Source organism: Exophiala aquamarina (assembly GCF_000709125.1).
Source record: "Exophiala aquamarina CBS 119918 chromosome Unknown aczIA-supercont1.3, whole genome shotgun sequence".
NCBI lineage: Eukaryota > Fungi > Ascomycota > Eurotiomycetes > Chaetothyriales > Herpotrichiellaceae > Exophiala > Exophiala aquamarina.
The window spans coordinates 68114-83133 of record NW_013550585.1 but is presented as its reverse complement, the minus strand read 5'-3'; the positions used below and the strand labels follow the sequence as shown (position 1 = coordinate 83133).

Below are 15020 nucleotides of genomic sequence, written 5' to 3'. Positions count from 1 at the left end.
GAAAGTGAACAGTCGTGGCACCAGACGAGAAATTTGAAGCCACGTCGTGCTTTTCGGGCGCGCAGGACAAAGAAATTTCCCCTTCAGGGTCTGGGTCACTGGGTGGCAGTTGAAATGATGGGGATCGATTTGATTCGAAGCGAGGCAACCAGCCACAGGCACGGTGGGAAACTGTATGCAGGCCGAGGGGAGACTCAACAAGGTGTATTACTGTGGTGGATAGTGGATCTCAATTGTTGGCTTGACTGCGCCCCTTTTGACAGTGCAGGGCACGTGAAGCCAAGGGGTGAGATGACTAAGTAGAAGATCGTGAGACTTTCCCGGGTTCGATGATAATCCGTTCCGTCATTTGTCGCGAGAGGCGCTGCCAAGACTCCCGCGCTGTGATCCGCCCGGACCGCATCATGTGCAAATTCCAGGCCGAGTTGCAAGCGAAGCGGTTACCGAGGACCAACTCGAACTCGACGGCTGTTCACGGCCTGCAGTGGGCACTTCTAATTACTGCATCGCAGATTGTTGTCGCGATATGTGAGCAGTGTCTGCGCGAAAGGTCGTTAGCGATCTGACACTTTCCAGCTACTTATTGTACTATATCCCACGCCATGTCTCTACTACGGATACTCACTCGTCCTGCCATCTCCATGTCCTCGCGCTCTACAATGGCTGCCCCACGGTCGTCGGTTCAGCTGGTTCGACATCAATCGACAGAAAGCAGCTATGCCAACATCTTGATTTCGAAGCCCAGACCCGGTGTCGGCCTCAGTATGTCCTCTCAGCATAGCTCCCTCAAGCCCCTGTTCTGACCAGAGTCTGCTGCTACAGTCACTCTGAACCGACCCAAGGCCCTAAATGCCCTGTCCAGTGAGCTTTTTGTCGAGTTGAACAAGGCTCTCAAGGACTACGAGGAGGACAAGGAGATTGGTGCTATCGTGTTGACTGGCAGTGATAAGGCGTTTGCTGGTGCGTTCTTACCGTTGCATCCCACACATTGAGGCAATGCTGACAGGCCTGCAGCCGGCGCCGACATCAAAGAGATGGCACCCTTGACGTTTTCGGATGCCTATGTCAACAACTTTATCGCCCCCTGGTCCTACATGATGAACCTCCGGAAGCCGGTCATTGCAGCAGTCTCGGGCCATGCGCTCGGAGGTGGCTGTGAACTCGCAATGATGTGTGATATTCTATACTGCACAAAGACGGCCAACTTTGGCCAGCCTGAGATTAAACTCGGCACCATCCCCGGTGCCGGTGGCTCTCAGCGACTCACCGCAGCCCTAGGCAAGTCAAAAGCCATGGAGCTCATTCTTACAGGGAACAACTTGTCCGGGGAGGAAGCCGAGAAACATGGACTCGCTGCAAAGGTCTTCGACGGCGGCAACAAGGAGGTTCTGGACGGAGCCCTTGACACGGCTGCCAAGATTGCCAGCTACTCTCGCGTTGCAGTGATTGCTGCGAAGGAGGTGGTCAATAAGTCTCAGGATCTCGGAGTCCGGGAGGGTGTCGAGTATGAGAGAAGGATATTTCACGGCCTATTTGGCAGCCAAGATCAGAAGATTGGCATGAAGGCTTTTGCAGAGAAGAAGAAGCCCACGTGGAGTCATCTGTAGAGGAAATAGACCAAAATCGGCCCTGTATATAGTATCCTTCCTGAAGTCAACGGTAACAAAATACTAATCCGGGCATTCTTCATCGCTACTGCTTAGGAGCTGGCAGGCAAAGGAACAACCCAAGAGACATAAGTGTCCATCTCAAACGCCTCTATATCCCGTATGCTGTACCTTGCGAGCCCTGATGGAAGCCACTGGATACTTGTCGTTGCCAGTTCTTGATGGTCCGTCATCAGTGCTTGTCTTGGACGTGATGCTACACAATTTTCTCTTCATTTCCAGCACGGATCTATCGCGGCTCTCGACTTTGCCTATCCTCAGCATTGACCCAACATAAGCACCACTAACATGGGTCAATACATGACTCCCGATTTTCTGTGTACCTCGGCCTCGGTTCTCACTTCCATTTTGGTGGGCGACGACCTGAAGGCAAGGGGCTCATGCTCTGACTAATGATACAAATCATCCCCCGCATTCTGCTTATGTACTGAGGCATCCGTGGATTCCCAGCCATTTAAATTACAAAGTTTTTACAAATCGCCACGAAAGTCGGAACCAGCTCTGTGACCTTGCACAGTTGTACCCGGCACTCCGTGCTCACATGTCAGCAACATGGCTTTTTGTCTCACACCCAGGACCACAATAGGCCTCTAAGTCCATCATTTGCCCGATTCAGCGTCTCCACAAGGTGAGATCCTTATTCTAATACCCGTATTATGGGAACGAGAAGCATACTCGTACCGTCCTAGGTGGAACAGCCTGTGAGGTATCGAAGGTTCTCAGTATGTACCATACTACTTACGACGGCGGTCCTCAGCCGGCCAGCGGCCGCTGCCTCCTACATAGGCATATGCGTACGCGTTCTATTCCCCACGGTCTCGTCTTGTGTTGCCGTGAGAACATCCTACTGCTTAGTACTAGTACCTGGGGGCCAAGGATGATGCCGCCCAGTCACGACCGATCGAGCCACGGGCATATCAGATGATTGAACGATACCAGGTCGATCTTGGAGGAAACTCACATCTGACAGGGTCCGTTTAGACCATGATTCCAGATCTCCTCGGCACCTACGACTGAGCTCGTAAATAATCTCATCAAACGACAGGGCCCGTTTAAGAACTCAAAAGCCGATGATCAGATCCACGCCTTGAGAGCGACGAGCATGCCTTTCTTTCAGCTAAGTCATCAGACGCCCTGAGACCAGCACTCCGTCATTCCATTGTTGCCCCCTCAGCACAAGCAGAACGGATACGATCTTTAGCTCCACCTGCTGAGTATGTAATGCTGCAAGTTCACTTCACTTCGGGAGCAGGGACCCGGTCACCGTTCAGAGCCGTTCGAAGAGTCGCTCAAGTGTGCATGCAACGGATGTCGGCTTGCAAGTTGTGTAGAATCACTCTACACCTCCACAGCCTCCAAGCACGGGGCTTTCTCATGGCCGGTCGCTCAATGTAACACTGGTCAGATAGTGTGCTCACAGACTAAGTATGTGCTCTGTGGATGGCAATGTGGTCGGTTGCCCCCATGCAGCATCCTGGAGTGGTCGATAGAAACTCTCACCTCACCCGCATTCACATTTATGCGAATAGATGGAATAGAATGACACTCAAGCGAGAATGCTGTGGCTGAGCGACGGGATGTAAGGTTGGCGTATGGGAGAATCAATCAGCCGGCGTCATTGCTGTCTGCTGTCTTGCCGTATATCGTGAAGATCACCAATCGTATAGAACATACATGAAGTATCGATGCATCGACGCATCGGAAATTTGTGGACCTATGCACTGTGGACCCACGTGTACTCATTCGGACTACTTGGACATGGCCAACCAAGGTTGCCTCCAATGAATTATGCTTTCCGTGCTGACATTGCTTTGCTTTTGACCGCAAAAGAATGGGAGAGTGTGGTATATATACCTCACATCACCATCTTGTTCGGCTCGAACCCTACAACCATCTTCCTACAAGCATCGGCCCACAGGAATTTAACGACACCATCTGCCTCAATCCTCCTCGAAAGTCCGGCGCAGATCGCCCTTCCTCAAGTCTCAATCCCAAAATGGCGACCAACGACGCCTATAAGACCGCACGCATCGAAGACCGATTCTTCATCGACGGCGAGTTTGTGCCTTCCATCTCAGGAAAGAAATTCGATCTCTATGACCCAACGAGCGAAAAGCTTGTGGCTTCGGTGTACGAAGCTGGCGCTGAAGATGTGGACCTCGCCGTCGCAGCCGCGAAGGCCGCATTCCCAGCCTGGGCTGCACTCAACGCTGCCGAGCGAGCAGGATATCTGTATAAGTTGGCAGACGCCATCGAGAAGAACATTGATGAGCTGGGCTATGTCGAGGCCATAACCATGGGGAAGCCGTTTGTAGGCGATTGTGAGTGCATTGAAATTCAAGTCAACTGTTTCTTGCCCATGGCTAACACTCTTGCTTTCTCTCCTGGCCAGTGTTCACCCAGTATGCAATCCACATCCTCCGGTACTACGCGGGCAAAGCTCTCGACGTGCAAGGTGAATCATCTCTCAACACTGCCGGTTCGGTCAACATTACTCTCCGTCAGCCTTTTGGAGTCTGTGGAGCCATCATTCCATGGAACGTTCCCCTGGTCATGCTCGTCAACAAGGTCGGGCCCGCCCTTGCCACCGGAAACACCCTCGTCCTCAAATCATCCGAGAAGTCGCCCCTGTCGTCTCTCGTTGTTGGAAGGTTAGCCCAAGAGATTGGACTGCCCAAGGGTGTCCTCAACATCATCAGCGGCTTTGGCCGCCCCGCCGGTGAGGCGCTATCCAAGCACATGGACGTGCGCAAGATCTCTTTCACAGGCTCCGTCATCGCCGGCCGCGCCATCAAGAAGGCCGCCGCCGAGTCGAACCTCAAGAAAGTCACGTTGGAGCTTGGTGGGAAGAGCCCGCTTGTCCTCTTCGATGATGCGGATCTCGCAAAGGCAATTCCAGCCGCATCGTTCTCCATCCTCGCGAATTCCGGGCAAGCTTGCATCGCCAGCTCGCGGGTCTACGTGCATGAGAAGATTGCAGCTGCGTTCACCGAGGGAATGAAGGCCGCCATGGTCCAGATGGGTAAAGTGGGCAACCCGCTCGAGGCAGGCACCCAACGAGGCCCACAAGCCGACAAAGTCCAGTTCGACCGTGTCATGTCATATCTCCAGTATGCAAAGGACAACAAGCTCGATATCTCGCTCGGCGGCGACCGATCCGGCAGCGAGGGCTCGGGCTACTTCATCGAGCCAACCATCATCTCTGACGCACCAGAGGACTCCAAAGTCATGAAGGAAGAGATCTTCGGCCCAGTCGTTTGTATCAACACGTTCACGGATGAGGATGAGGTGCTGAAGCGCGCCAACGACACTGAGTTCGGGTTGTACGCGTCAGTCTTCACCAAGGATATTTCGCGAGCCCTCCGGGTGGCCAAAGCTCTTGAGGCTGGTCTGATCGGTGTCAATTGCACCAGTCCCACCATGGCTATCGATATGCCTTTTGGCGGATGGAAGCAGAGCGGAGATGGTAGAGAACTCAGTAAACACTCGTTCAATCACTGGACCGAGCTGAAGACTGTTTTCATCCAGCTATGAGGGGAAAAGCTAATTCGAAAGAGGCATTCATGCATAGCCTTGTTCGGTGGGCCCTTACAGAACCGGGCTAGGTTCCATCACAGACTTTGATAGCGACTGATTCTCAGAATAGACTTTGGACTTTTGAACAGTAGAAGCTCTAGATACTCACGATAAGAAATAAGTCTCGATCGTCGACAGCTTGCAGTGGCGGACGTGTTCTCATCTTTGGAGATGGAGACCCAGATCGATTAATTTGTCGTATTGTGTCAGGTGTATTATTCGTCCAGAGTTGTTCCCTTGAGGATGTCATCTAGTGCCCCTGATCTCGAGAGGCTGTAAGCAGACTAATAAACGGACTGGTTTCCGTGATATATTTGGGAAGAGTAGGTCAAATAGTGCCCGGCGCCACGACTTGTGGTACATAAAGACAACGCTTTTAGCCTGGGCGGGATCCGAAACATGCTCAGTCAAGTTCTTGATTAGCTTGTACAGTTATGCAAGGCCGGTGCTTATTGTTCTCTTCCGTCTCGTCCGGGTCATGAAGCCATAGCGTCCCCATTCCAAAATACCCCGCCAGTGCAAGACGGACATTCCATGGCTGTAAAAGATCCGACAGCGTTTCTGGTCCTGGTGTCGAAATCATATGTTGCCGTGTTGTTGTCCTAGATCTATCAAGGCTCAATTTGCTCAAGCTTCTCTGCTTTCGCCTTTCGCGGATTTTTCTCTCGAGAATGGCCGCTAATTGTTTAGAAGGTCGTGCAGTAGCAAAAACGCCCGGCCAAATCACAGTGTTCAGGGGAAGCTCTCCAATTTCTAGAGCTTTGTATCCGGAGGAAACAAGAATGATCTTCTCACGAATAGAGGGATGGTCCACATATCGCTCAAGCATACGTGCAAATCCGTTATCAAAACAGACAGCAAGGAAGACTGCATAGCAATTGGGCTGCGAGAGAAACAGGTGAAAGTGTTCTGTGAGAGCATATCAGCGTGGTCCAGCGTCTGGACATGGAAACTTGTAAAATACCGCGGATTTTATCATCTACTCTCTCCTTTCCCCTCCCAGCGTCGAAAAAATCAAAGAGTGGGAGTTTCTCTGTGAACTGCGTGGCAAATGTGGTCAGGTCCCGCTGCTGTTGAGCAGTTTTGCGTTGGCGCAACGACGAGTTTTCACTAGTGATGATGGATTTGAAATTCTGAAAGACTCGGGTGATGACTTTCGAGGCAAACGGAATGGTGCCTTTTTGATCACGAATGTACTTGGTGACTTCGAACTTGATCTGCATGGCGGCTAAACCACCAGGATTTGTTTGGCCAGCTCCTTTGTGGCTAAATAGCTCGGGAGACCACTACATATTTTCAGAAAATAAGAAGGGGATATTCTTCTGGGGGAGATTGCTTACCGTATACGCATCGCCATCTACCAACACAACAACAAAGGGCTCTGGTGTAAGCGGGGCCTCGCTATTGAGGGCCAGAGGTGGAAGCTGGGGATCCCCCAAATAGGTTGTGCATTTGAGGTATTCCAGGTCAAATTTAGCCTCTGCGAGCTGCTCCTCAGCAGTAGCTGCCTGCTTCGTCATTGCTTTGAGCGAGTTATTCTCGGTCGCCAATCTCGCTTGAAGCTGAGCGTTTAACACTCTTTCCCTTCTCAGGTCGATTAGATGTTTCTCCGCCTGCGCACGTAGAACGTTGGATGTGGCAGTCTGTTGAGCGAGTTGTTGCTGTAAAAGAGCCATATTCCGTTTGGAGTGATAGATTTCGGTGCGATATTTCTCGAACTGGATGTTAGCCTGCTCACAGAGTTCATTCGCATAGGCAAGATCGTCCTGCAGAGCCTCGAACTTGTCGGCCAGTGACTCGAAATCCATGGACTGAACACATCGAGTCGGTTCCGGAGGCTTTTCCTGGCGGCTAGCAGATTCGGCCCCATAGGATTTGGCCTTCAGGAATGGAAACCAGGGAAGAGACGCCATCTATATGATTGGCTTGAGAAGGACTAAGTGAGGATTGTGATAGTAGAAGTAGATATGAGGTTAGTGGAAGATGAAACGGGTGATTGCAGGATTTGTTTACGCGGGTCTATGTTGCGAGGACGAGGTGCTGAGACGGTAGGTGGGGTACAGATATTGCGGGAAGTCAGGAAGGAGCGTTGGCGGGCCTTGACAATAGTGTAGTACCGGCCACTCGGGTAGGCAAGGCACCAACTCGTAGGATGGAGGAAATATAGGAAGCCAGCCGTGGCAGATAAGTGGGATGTGAACCAGTCGACCGAAATCACTGCACGTAGGAGAGGCCGTCACAAGTTCGACCTGCTCTACTCATCCGGCTTGATACGTCGGATCTAAAATGTGATGTGGACTCCGTCTGGGCCACGCGACTCATACAATAGAGTGGGATGGGGCTATAGGGATTGCTCGCACTATCCAGTACTCTGGATTCTAGTACTCCGGATTTCAACCATAATAGAGCCAAGCAAGAACCAAGTCACCAAGCGACCAAATCGCTGCTCGTAAGTGTCAGTGTCTGTTTTTGTTGGAGCAGCAATTTCTGTTGACTACTTCCTATCTGGGTAAGCGCTTCTTCCTGATCAGGCAATCGGAAGCGTGATTCCCGCGCCAGTGCACGTGTTATCAACTGACCCTCATCGTGATGATGACTATCCTCACTCCTCAAACAGAGGCCATACACGTTCACACAGAACTTCCGCCACTGCAGAGACAGCAGGCCTAGGTGGAAAAGGTCCTTACCGAACATCAACATAGACATAAGCATGGGCACGGTCATGATACTCTGCATATCAAAGCCACCACTCAAGGCTATCAGGAACGGTCGCGATGCTCAGGAGTTTTCCTAGAACCCCCTGCCAGTCGCTGCCATCCGCTCCAGACTAGGCACTGCGTTGAAGTTGCCCACTCCCATGCCTCTGTCCACACCCCCCGCAATTGCACCAGGGTGAATCGCTCGATTACCCATGCTGGGTTGCTCCTCAAGGTCCTCATACCTCAGGGTGTATATTCGTCGGACCTTCTTCCACACCTTGGTGTCCCACCAGATGTAGTAGCCTTGTTCCGAGACCTTGTCGTCCAAAAGCACCGGACTTGGCGATGCGTCATCCCGGGTAAGCCACTGCTTCTCTCGCATATGGTACCTCCATTTTCTGGCCACCAGTTCTTGAGCCACAAGCATTTGCGTGTAGTCCCGAGGCATTGTGTAGAATATGAAGAACAAGGTTTCATCCATAAATCCGTTGATTCGACTCGACAAGGGCGCAATCTTTTTCACTGTGTAACAGTCTGGGATGGTGGATTCCGTATCCAACGGTCTCAGTGCCTGTGCTCCTGGTTCTGCCCAAGGTCCGGGGTACATCGGTAGTAATGGTTCCTGCGAATTCATGTTGATCCCTAGCGTTGATAGATCAACTCCTCGCATCAGCGTTCGCCCGGCTGGGGTTGCAGTGTCTTGCTCCGCAATGTATCCTTTCATGCCAAACTTTTCACGCTCGGTCATGTTGCTTAGTATTGTTTCCAGTGATTGCTCCCCTCTAGTGGCAGCGTCAAAGCCTGATGCCGCATCTGAAGGAAATTCCTTTTGTAGAGACCTGCCCTCTTGGCTCATAAACCGATCATGTCCTATAGCCGAAGCTAGACTATGCGAAACAGGTGAGCGCGCTGTATCTGTCCATTAGCCAAATAATCTGCTGTTTTAGGAAGGACGATGTTTTACAAATTTGGGTCTGCCCTGAGGGAGAGGTCACCCTGCTAGGATCGCCAGAAACCTCCCCAGGCAGATTTGATTGTCGAGCCAGTCCTGGTGGTCCGCTCGGAACTTGACTCCCTCTTCTCAGTTGCTGTGCCTGCTGTTCAGAGCTGAACTCCATTGGCGCGTTTCGAGAATATGTATCAGTAGGGTAGAAGCCGTCTCGTCCACTACTCGATTGTTGCTGTGAAGGGCGAGAGGAGAGATGCGAGCGTGAGGATGGGACATGCTGTCGCTGGGTCTGTTCAGCTTGCGGAGGGCCAGTTTGCCACGCGCTCGACGGGATGTTATTGGTTTGAGACTGGAGCCCACTATTATTGAGACTCGGAAAGCTGTTTCTTGGGTCAGCCTCTGTTGGCCATCAGCGCGAATTGATCTGGGCACAATTGACGTACGATGAGGCAGACAAGTCGAGCTGGGTGTTGGTTCGGGGATTCATAGCTTGAGCCCAGTTGTCTGGGGCGAGAGGTTCACGATTAGGCTGACTAGAAGGTGTGACTGGTGGTAGGCCAGCTTGTGCCCATGTGCTAGGTTTGCTTGCGAGCATTCTACCGTTGCTAACAGCTCGGTTCTGGCTGTGGTTGAGGTTGTTGGCGGCTTGCACGGGACGCCCTTGTCCTGGAAGAAGTCAAGTCAGTCAAATATCCGTGTGAGAAGCATAAACTAAAATGAGAAAGCGTTCGAAAGGGGCCTGGCTGTTTAGAAAACTTGGGCTGCGTAGCAACGTGACTGCGCGAAGGCTGTGAGTCTCAATCACGGCCAGTTCTGATTCAAGGTGTTGCGGAGAGCTCAAATGTGAGATGGGCCATCTGCGTTTGTAACCTGAAGTGTCTCTTTCTGAGAGTTGTATGCCCTGCTCTCTTGCTTCCGCTGCGAGAATCGATCTCCAGCGTGTTGGAGCGGTGGCACGGAGAACCTAGGACGCAGTGGTAGGCACGTCTTGTTATCTCCCAAGATTTTCAAAAGAGCCAACTAAGAGCGGAGGGCGGTTTCGATCACACTCTGTTGTCCGGGCAGATCGATTCGACGAGAGGCGCCAGGCGAAGAGGCGATGGATGATGGAGGTGTGAGGATGACAGCAGCAAACAGAATCGGTGAGTCCGGGGTTGTCCTCTCTTTGAAGTATGGCGACCTAGGCATTTGGCAATATCGACGCTTGAGTGTTTGATCCAAATCGCATGAGGTTGATCGCACGGGCTCGAAAGCGACAAGAGCGTGGGATGGCATTGGGGAGGGGAGAGGAGATCACCCACCTGGTCGATTCATGTCTGAAGGTCTGGAAAATCGGTTGCACACGTTCAAATGTCGAGGAGACGGCGGAGGAGGGAATACAGAGCACTCTATCAACCAGACAAGCGCCGATACGTCCTGTGGTCTGTGATGGTCTTTTGTCTCTTGTCGCAGGTGGATGGAGGCCGGAGTTCAATTGGCAGGAGATGCGACGCTTGGCAACACGCTTAGAGCAAACTATGCACTAGTCCCCACTAGCATCGCACTAGTATCAGATAGCGTCAGCTGCCACCATTTTAGCCGGAAGCCATCGGGACTAGTCTGGCATCAAAAGTACACTGCATTTGCATTTCGCTTCGGACGAAATGGCATTCCACGTGCTAGTGTCGAGAAATGTCTATTTACTGTAACCGTACCAACGTGAAATAGGATCACGTAGCGACATAATTTCTTTCCCGAGTGCTGACTAGGGTCGGGCAAAGATCTATCTGGCCTCATCTTTCAACGACTATTGTTTTCCATGCCAACCACAGGCACGCTTAGGGTTTGGCTTCTCCTTTACAAAAGAAGCCCAATTGCCAACTCGACATTGCCGTCGACCTGCCTGAGGGCGGCGATCGCTTCTTCGCGCGAGAATCCGAGTTCTGTGATCTTCGCCACTGATTCGGCGGTGATGGGCTGAGACGGACCAAAGTTGCTAGTGTTAGGTCCGGGCTGTGATGGGGCAGATGCCTGACTGATGCTGGCTTCGGGCGTCCGCGTCTCTTTACCCTTAGATGATGTCTCTGCAGGCGGTTCGAGAGTTCCGGTAGTTGCACCTATAGTGCTACCACCGGGACCTTCAACTTTGGGTTCGCTTCCGAGGATCTCGTCCATCATCTTCGGGATTTCATTCTCCGGCAGGAACGGTATCTCATCTGTTTGTACTCGGAGCACACTCTTCTGTAGGTCAATGCACATCTGATGACGCTTCAACATGTCTAGCCCCAGGAGTAGGTCCACATCCTTGCCCTCCATCACGGTAAAGCTGCTTGCCAAATTGTACTGCCCGATCTGGATATCTGCTGAATGGACGCGTCCAAGAATTGTGGCAGTTCCGACACCTCTTGCAACTCCTCCATAGCGCTTGTCTATCAAACGTAGAATGCCACATCGTTCTGCTGCTTCCGGGGACATGATGGTGGTTTGGGCGCCCGAGTCAACAAATGCTTTGATTGGAACGTTGTTAACGGTCACGTCGATGTACAACATCGTCACTCTGCCAAAGGCTTGGAGACACTGTCAGTATACTGCTCACGTAGAGTGGATCAGCACAGATGAAATACACTAACATTCGGGATTCTCTTCCATGGCCTTTTGAATATTTTCTGATACCCGCTCTTGACGGATCATCTCCTCGATCTTCTGTTGAGCCTCCACGTTGAATGGATCTGCTTCTAGGAGTGCAATTTGCTCTTGTTTCTCTCGCTGTGATTGCTCGTGTTGACGCTGTCTGGTGTTCCAGAGGTTGTGAAAAGTCTCTCGGCTCGAGCTCGCATCCGCCAGTTCTGGATCTTGACGTTGACACTCAGCTAGCAGATTTGGGTCTCCTAGGATCCTCAGCCTCAGCGACTCCGGATCGTTTGCACCGGTTGTCCTCTGAACAGGTTGTCTACTTCTGGGATCTTGCGCCGACTGCCGGCTGGATCTTGCTGTTTGTATGGCCATGGCCACAACATCTCCCTCTTGCACACCCAACGCCGCAAGACTTTGCGATGTATCGATTACGGGACGTCCATCTTTGAGAAAATGCTGTGCCTCGGGAGGGACATTGGTCTCGGCTTCGACGATGGCTTTGATGTCGTTCAGTGTCATGTCGGGCGAAACCTCTAGATTGAGGAAGTCTGAATTGATGCTGACATCAGAAGTGACCACAGATACTGAGATGCGCCTGTGAGGATGTTAGCTTCACGTAGAAATCCAAGGTGGCGTCAGAAGTACGTACATCTTGAAGACCTAGAGGCAAGGAATAGGCAAGCTCGGGGTATAGTTCCAGCAAAGTTGAGGAAGAGAGAGGAAGATATTCGCAGAAGGCGCGACGAATGGGTTGAGGGAGCGCAGGGTGAAAGAGAATAATTTGTAGAAGGACTCTAAGCATAGAAGTTCAAGGTGGCAGAGAAGCATCGAGAAGGTCGAAGTGAGAGCTGCCTCATGATTGATGATTTGCCGTGCAGTGTGTACTTGTACAGTAATTCTGTGGAACTGTGAACAACGGGCGGATGACGTGCCCGCAGCTGCCTCCCAAGGTGCTTTAACCAGGTAGAGGCCTACAGACCCTAAGCCCAGCCTATCCACTAATATCCACGGCCTCTATTTAAGCTTAAGCTTATTTCACATTAGGCGGGGCGAGCACCCGAATAGCTCGTCCGGCGCCCCGACCGCCGAGGGGAGATACTCATATGATGGCGACGGGCCACCTAAAGATCCCCGCCTGAGCTGTCTTGGTGTGTTGTCTGTTCCTGGTCGCTGTGTACACCCAGGGCCTTGTTGGGATAGATATTGGCATCCCTGTTAGTAGGAGAATTTTCCCACCAATATGGCAATCAGTGATTTACTTATGCAAGCCTGAGCCCGCTATCGATTAGAGAGTCAATCCACTGGTGAACCCATGCTAGACAGGTGGGTGTGGTGCCTGTTGCTCGCAGAAAGCCTGCAACGTCAGAGGCACTCTTACCGAGGCCAGCACCCCGGACATGCTCAAAGCCTACTGTAAGCATAAAGCTGTCAAGCGAGGGCCCTAAAAGGATATCCCTCTTGTTCTACGAGGCACTGAGTGCTGTACTGGTAAATTGGTATGCATGTACTTCATCTAAGATCGTCTTGCCCATCAAAGCTGCCTAGTGGCAAGCGTGCTCGCCACTAAAGGCAGATAGACTCTGCTAGTGAGTGAGAGTACGAGTTCTCTGTACTCTGTGGTAATAGGCACAAAGTCACTGCCCCCCGGCTTGGCCCTCAAATTTGATCTCATCCTTTTTGTTCGCAGCACGATCTTCCTCCCGCCGACAGCCTGCTTCTGCCGACGCCCGACGCCGCCGCATTATCCTGATACTGGTCTTTACAAACACCGAGTTCCTTGCCCTGTTATCCGATACACCCCGTTCAGATCCTTGGCTGTGTACTGTACACAGAAAGTGCGGATGTGCGAATAGTTTTTCCGCTTCCGGACGCAGTACTCGAGACTCAGGCTCAGCAGGCGCGCTGGGATAAGGCCTTGCACTGTCTCCTTCCAGATCCAGGTATATTGTACGCACTCTAGGCACACAGGCTTTGCACCAGATCTTCCATATAGTCTATCCGGCTATCCGGCTGCCGCAACATCGAATTGAAAGCTGTACTCCGTAGTGCTCTGTACTCGGTACCTCGTACAGCCATGGCACCAAACTTGCAAAACCATGACCAATCACCTGGTGCAGGGCCTGCCAAGAGCGCCGACTCACAAGGCCCTAACCCTAGTCATCAATCGTTCCCGGCCGACGAGGATTTCATCGACATCAACCACACCGACATCGACATGCCCGATCATGCGACCGACGGTGACAAGGTTCATTCTTCTCCATTAGATCTGCACCGCTACGGCAACAACATTCGCGACGTGGACGACATTGGTGACGGCGAAGACGATTCAGAGGATGATGACCACGATCCTATGGCAAATCACTCACTGTTGAACATGCTGACTGGAAGATTGGGCGGCCGTCGCCGTGGTTCGACTCACAAATGGGATCGTCTCCATCCCGAAAACCAAGCATTGTCTGTTTCCGACGTTGACCAGTGCTCCAGACTCGAAGAAGACGCATTCCCGCCTGAGGAACGGGCAAGCCGAGAAAAAGTGAGAACCATCAACGGCTTTGTCGACCGGCGTCCCACCATGCAGCTTGAAATCCTGGCACAATTGCTAACAGACTCTTCCCCTTTAGATTTTGTATCGCCTGACAAGATGTCCTGAACTGAGCTTAGGTCTGTTTACCCAGCCTACCAAGGCAGAGGCTGAAGAATCATCTACACCTGCTCAGCGACGCCTCATTGCGCACGTCGTATCGACTCGCACCCCTGCGCCGAGTGTCACTGAAGCATCCATGGCAATTCCGGCGAACTGGAAGACCAGACGCTCATCTCTTCCGAGTATCGATGACACTGAAGAACCTCTTGGGCACCAGGACCAAGGAGGCACGATTTGTATCCATTCAGTGGCCGTCGCACCGGAGTTTCAGAAAATGGGCCTCGGCTCGATTCTCATGAAGTCCTACATTGCACGAATCAAAGATTCGAAATCGGCGAAACAATTGGCTCTCCTCGCCCATGACCACCTGGTTCCATTCTACAAGGGCCTAGGGTTCGAGAACATGGGGCCTAGTGCAGTCACGAGCCACGGGGGTAACTGGAATAGCATGGTATGTTCGGGTTCTGTATGGTTTACTGATTGCCGCAAGCCTGATGACAATTTTAGATCCTAGAGTTCTCTTACGACGATGAGGAGTAAACGGGGAAAGTCACGGACAGAAATCTGTGGAGGCAGTCGAATGACAGATTCCAAGTGGGTGGATTGTTTGGTAGCCGAATCTTGCTACACTACTGTTGGAGGCTCTGAGACGTACAAGCCAGGGGCATCAGTGACAACATACTCGGTACGCAGAACACTGTACCGAGTACTCGGTCCAAGTCCTGCCAAGTAGGTTGAACGTCAGGTTGAACGTCAGGTTGATCGTTGACGAGTGAATGAGGGTGATGATGGCTACGAGTAGAACTAGATGGTTGGCATTCTTGTCTAGATGGCCACTCCTAGTACTATGGAGCGCCGGGAAGTCGATGCCT

General features: G+C 51.9%; 6 protein-coding genes across 6 annotated transcripts; 3 read left to right on the top strand and 3 right to left on the bottom strand.

The window, feature by feature from the left end:
- Positions 1 to 659: 659 nt before the first annotated feature.
- A1O9_03632 (enoyl-CoA hydratase) lies at positions 660 to 1607 on the top strand (the record flags this gene model as incomplete). The annotated part of the gene is made up of 3 exons (XM_013405925.1): positions 660 to 762; positions 823 to 960; positions 1015 to 1607. 3 exons carry the CDS (start codon positions 660 to 662, stop codon positions 1605 to 1607), a joined length of 834 nt encoding a protein of 277 aa, XP_013261379.1.
- Positions 1608 to 3663: 2056 nt separating this feature from the next.
- On the top strand, positions 3664 to 5201 carry A1O9_03631 (uncharacterized protein; the record flags this gene model as incomplete). The annotated part of the gene is made up of 2 exons (XM_013405924.1): positions 3664 to 3988; positions 4060 to 5201. 2 exons carry the CDS (start codon positions 3664 to 3666, stop codon positions 5199 to 5201), a joined length of 1467 nt encoding a protein of 488 aa, XP_013261378.1.
- A 445-nt stretch (positions 5202 to 5646) lies between these two features.
- A1O9_03630 (uncharacterized protein) lies at positions 5647 to 7051 on the bottom strand (the record flags this gene model as incomplete). The annotated part of the gene is made up of 3 exons (XM_013405923.1): positions 5647 to 6152; positions 6208 to 6517; positions 6584 to 7051. The coding sequence occupies 3 exons, from the start codon at positions 7049 to 7051 to the stop codon at positions 5647 to 5649; spliced, it is 1284 nt and encodes a 427-aa protein (XP_013261377.1).
- Positions 7052 to 8033: 982 nt separating this feature from the next.
- On the bottom strand, positions 8034 to 8690 carry A1O9_03629 (uncharacterized protein; the record flags this gene model as incomplete). Its single annotated transcript, XM_013405922.1, has 1 exon — positions 8034 to 8690. The coding sequence occupies one exon, from the start codon at positions 8688 to 8690 to the stop codon at positions 8034 to 8036; it is 657 nt and encodes a 218-aa protein (XP_013261376.1).
- Positions 8691 to 10727: 2037 nt separating this feature from the next.
- Positions 10728 to 12023, bottom strand: A1O9_03628 (uncharacterized protein; the record flags this gene model as incomplete). The annotated part of the gene is made up of 2 exons (XM_013405921.1): positions 10728 to 11437; positions 11501 to 12023. The coding sequence occupies 2 exons, from the start codon at positions 12021 to 12023 to the stop codon at positions 10728 to 10730; spliced, it is 1233 nt and encodes a 410-aa protein (XP_013261375.1).
- A 1555-nt stretch (positions 12024 to 13578) lies between these two features.
- On the top strand, positions 13579 to 14688 carry A1O9_03627 (uncharacterized protein; the record flags this gene model as incomplete). The annotated part of the gene is made up of 3 exons (XM_013405920.1): positions 13579 to 14037; positions 14126 to 14599; positions 14656 to 14688. 3 exons carry the CDS (start codon positions 13579 to 13581, stop codon positions 14686 to 14688), a joined length of 966 nt encoding a protein of 321 aa, XP_013261374.1.
- Positions 14689 to 15020: the final 332 nt, after the last annotated feature.